The sequence below is a fragment of the Wolffia australiana genome, chromosome 6, assembly GCF_029677425.1.
Source record: "Wolffia australiana isolate 7733 chromosome 6, ASM2967742v1".
Lineage (NCBI taxonomy): Eukaryota > Viridiplantae > Streptophyta > Magnoliopsida > Alismatales > Araceae > Wolffia > Wolffia australiana.
In genome coordinates this window covers 10,215,299-10,219,771 of record NC_135840.1, presented here as the reverse complement: position 1 = coordinate 10,219,771, position 4,473 = coordinate 10,215,299, and the positions used below count along the sequence as shown (strand labels likewise).

The 4,473-nt window shown below is 44.5% G+C and overlaps 1 protein-coding gene across 1 annotated transcript; it reads left to right on the top strand.

The window, feature by feature from the left end:
* The first annotated feature begins 1,410 nt into the window (after positions 1-1,410).
* Positions 1,411-3,993, top strand: LOC144704956 (uncharacterized). Its single transcript, XM_078577539.1, has 3 exons — positions 1,411-1,771; positions 2,154-2,195; positions 2,319-3,993. Exons 1-3 carry the CDS (start codon positions 1,411-1,413, stop codon positions 2,576-2,578), a joined length of 663 nt encoding a protein of 220 aa, XP_078433665.1. The 3' UTR covers positions 2,579-3,993.
* Positions 3,994-4,473: the final 480 nt, after the last annotated feature.

Here is a 4,473-nt window from a genome sequence, read left to right as displayed (position 1 = left end):
AAAGAATGTCTTAGGATAAAATTCAACACATACATCATCATCTAACATTAGTTGATAAATGGGCAGACCATTTAATTAGAATCTTAGGAATATGCATGATGTGATTTTAAACAGTATCTTGTTGTGAGGATATAAGCTTAGTCATGTTAATATAGGAGATACTCAAACCTGAGCCATCATTGACTTAAAGCTTGTACTATCCTTGGTAGAATTGATGTTGGTAGAGTACTTAAGCATCAGGTGTAACATGGGAGAGTAATGCCATTGTACAAGTACTAGTGTGGAGGAGCAAGAGAAGGGACACAATGGAATCCAAAATGGACACAAGGTGTGCAGAAATGCACTTTAGGTGTATATGCTTTAGTATTGAAGTTATTGGGATAAGGACTTATCCATCCTTGTCTCTTTCCAAATGGATCAATAGCAGATGTCAGCTTTGTCGCCGATGTGAGAACAAATTTAAATGTAGGAGTAGTTCTGCTTGTTAGTTTGTGTTTGAGAAAGAACCTTCATGTTGTCCTTCTCATTAGTGTCCTCCTGTACCACAATTCTCCCTTTGAATGGGTTCTGGTCTAGTCTGCATTTGATTCACCTTAGGCTAGGGTTCTTCATTCTGACCATCTCTGAACATTAGTATATTTTCTTCAGATCAAACTAAAGCAATAATATTATCAAATGAAAGCATGACATAGTGTTGACGCTGGTGCAAAAGGCATGATACTTGATGTAAAACAATACGAAGGAATCATCGAATTGGTTTACACAATCTTAAATGGATGAAAATGAAGCTGGAAAAAAAGCTGAATGATGCAATTTTTAAATAACGAGAAAGTAGTTCGTATTTTTTCGATCTAGTGCGGAGATCAGGAGATGACATGAAGAGTAGGTCTAGATTGGTAGGCTCCCAATGACCCACGGAACGAATCAAACACGAACGAGGTGAGATGAGCAATCTCTGCTCCGAGGCATCCACAACCATCGCCATTAACAAATATATTCCGACACCCAAGAAAGAAAAGAATCCTACTCTCAACGATGAAAAGGTTAATCATAGATGAAGCTGTTTCTCTCATGCAATGAAACGCCGAGATCGGTACTGAAACAAGTAATCAAGCTGACAAATATAAGGAGAGCAGTAGAGACAAGGAGAATGACCTGTTGGCGTGAACAGGCTGGCAAGGACGCCGTGATCTGATCGTCTGAGATGATGTCGATATGGATTGGCCGTGGGGTGAACTCCAAACGATGCTGTAAATACTGTCGTCAATTTTCCTTCAGTTGACTCCAATTGAGGTAGAGTCGTATTATGGTCCTAGCAGTCGTCGATGAAGACGCTTGGTAGGGTCGTCTGACAAGAGAAAAATCCATCCAGCAAAGGAAAAGAAAAAAGATGATATCCCAAATTCAGTAATGACTGAATTTCTCCATTGGCCCAAGTGTCAAATTCGCAGGCGATTTCGGAGCCGGCGGTGGAGATTCAACGTCGTTGAGCCGTCCAAATGTGATGCTTCGGCGACTTGGGCGTGCGTACAAGTAGGAGGAAGACCAACGGTGGTAACAGCAGTACAGAAATCTCCTTCGATGAATCGTATCATAGGGCAGGGACGACGATCGTCGGACTTGTCTGCCACAAATTTTTATCAAGCTTCGTTCAATCCATGGGATGGAGAATCCTGTCGTGAGTCGCAACAAGTAGAGGTGCTTCGTCAGACGTTTGCTCTCACCAAGATGCAGGGCGATCACAAAATGCGTCTTCTTATTCCTAATTTCGGTGAGAAACTTGGGAGGATGAAAGAAAATTGCGACCCTTACAAGATTGGAGAGGACCACGGCGTGGGAGGCAGATTGGCGTTGAACTCTGATACACAATCTGATACGTCTTGATGATGACAATATTCTTCCTTTACTGAGACAGACGTAGGGATCGCCAAACGTTATCAGTCATGTCACGCGTCACAGTGACGGGCACGTGACGGATGAGGTGACAGTGATGGTGACGGATTGCCCGTGACGTGATGGTGACGGGGTGGTCCGGACAAGTGACGCGATGAATAGTCCGTCACGGGTGACGTCCGTGACGGATCTTCTTCTTAATCTTCTTCTTCTTCTTCTGTTGCCTTCTCCGCTCGTTATCTCTCCCTTGTTGGTCGCAGGTACGTGGCGGTGGGGAATGAGCCACTCCTGCAGACGGTGGGGTACGTGGCGGTGGGGAACGAGCCGTTCCTCCTTCTCATCCTCCTCCTCCTCCTCGTCCTCCTTGTCCTCTTCTTCTTCTTCTTCTTCTTCTCCGCTCGTTATCTCGCCCTTGTTGGTTGCAGGTACGTGGCGGTGGGGAAGAGCCGTTCCTGCAGACGTACAACAACAGTTTCATGGGGACGACGTTCCCGGTGCTGCAGAACGTGCAGAGCGCGCTGGCGGCGGCGAAGCTGGCGGGGACGATGAAGGCGACTGTGCCGCTGAACACGGACGTGTAGGAGTCGGGGACGGGGCTTCCGTCAGGGGCGACTTCCGAGCGGACATCCGCGACCTGATGGTGGCATCGTGCAGTCACAGACGAAATCCCAGCCTGGAGGCCTAGGGGAATTTCCCGTCACTAGTGACGGTGACGCCGTCACTGTGATGGTGATGTGACGGAACGAGGATGCGAGGACGCGTGGCGGGTATGTGACGGATCTTTTGAAAATCCTCAGACGCGTGCTGTGACGGTGACGTGACGAACATTTCGTCACGTCACCATTCGTCACAACCCGTCATCCGTCCTGTCACGTCCGGGGTGTCACGTACCGGACGTGCCGTTCCCTAACTGAGAGGTCGTCGGCAGCGTCTCCTCTAGTAGATCTGAGATGGAGCCCACCACTAGAAGAAGAAAAAAAAGAACCAAAACACCAATCGAATTTTTCCTTCAACAAAAGAACAAGCTTACCTTTCCATTAAAGGCATGACCCCCTTTATATGTAGGTGAGTGCCTTAATGGATCATTAGGTGAATATCCCGATTAAGAGACCTTCCTCTAATGGATCAAGTCAAACAAAATACAAAATAGAATGGAACTAGGCCTAAACAGGTGGCCCATTACAAGTTCTTACCATAAAGAAAAGATAAATATAATAAACTGCATAAATCATCCTATCGACTATTTTTAATTTTATTCTTATTAATTATATTAGCCTGTGTCATAACAATTCTATCTATTAGTCCCAAAAATGTAGATACCCTCACAACCGAGTTCTCTTGAATACTGTGAAAGGACACACTTAAGGCATATATAAGAATATTACATTACAATATATAAAAAATACACTTCATACAAAATACACTTCGTCATCAAATTATTTTGCGAATTCTTCATTCGCATATTATGAATTGACTTCGTAACGTGACCTCAGAACCTGAACAACGGAAGTGGAAAGAAAGGTTCTGCAATGAAAAGATTTTTGATCGCCGAAATTGTACGAAATCTTGTTCCAGGCGTACGACCCGGAGACGTCACGGTTTACATCTTCCGGCCCAGTAAAGTAACAGTAGAAGAATAATAAAGAGAAGAGCTAAGATTTAGGAAAGGAAGTTTGTTCCATTTAAAAAATTTAAGATTCTTTTTTTGTTTTTTAATTCTTCATTCATCTTCATCTGAATTGACTTCGTAACCAGAACATTCGGTTCTAAAATCATTGCTCTCTGTGAACATACCAATATAGCGAGCGTACCTAACGATGACTTTCGTAAGTAGTGGGAACCAGGACTATAAACAGGCCCCTGCTGTGTAAGCCGGGAGTACTGCACCCTCTGCAAGGATAGAGGTTGTTCCTCTCGGACCTTGCTTGACCAATCCGAAAGACAAAAGCATTTGCGTACTAGGGAGAGTTTCATTCTTTCTTTTACTTCTAAACTTTTCTTTTGTTTTACTTTATAATCATTGACTTCTTTGACTTCGTAACGTTTCATCGTTTCTTTTATGTGAAAAATAACATAACCTTCGCTCCGTCGCTTCTTCGCTCCGCTCCGCCGCTCGTCTTCATCTTCACGCTCGTCGCGCCTCAGTTCTTTATTCGCTTCGCCCCTTCGGAACCTTCGGACTTCGTACCAGGCATCACCTTCGGTGATTAGCATCACCTTCGTTCTTTCTTGCCGAACCAAACCGTTCAGCATTCATTTGAGTTATAAGTTCAGATTGAGCTGGGAAATAAGAAAGACCAAAGCATATCCATTAGCGGATCAAGATCGGGAAACGGAACCAAGCTCATACACTTCCACTCGTCACACCTCACACCTTACACCTCACACCTCACACCTTACACCTTACACCTTACACCTTACACCTTACACTTCACACCTTACACTTCACACACTTCACACCTATTATAATAATACAGTATTGAAAAAGACACCTTACACTTCACACCTTACACTTCACACACTTCACACTTCACACAATCATGTTCCCCCCAACTCGCACTCCCCGACGAAGAGGGGACG

What these genes read in the sequence shown, in the direction of transcription:
- LOC144704956 (XM_078577539.1), top strand. Translation starts at nt 1,411, where the DNA reads ATGACTGAATTTCTCCATTGGCCCAAGTGTCAAATTCGCAGGCGATTT. An exon ending in TCTTCTTATTCCTAATTTCG is followed by an intron (nt 1,772 to 2,153) that starts GTGAGAAACTTG and finishes TGTTGGTCGCAG; the next exon opens with GTACGTGGCGGTGGGGAATG. An exon ending in CCACTCCTGCAGACGGTGGG is followed by an intron (nt 2,196 to 2,318) that starts GTACGTGGCGGT and finishes TGTTGGTTGCAG; the next exon opens with GTACGTGGCGGTGGGGAAGA.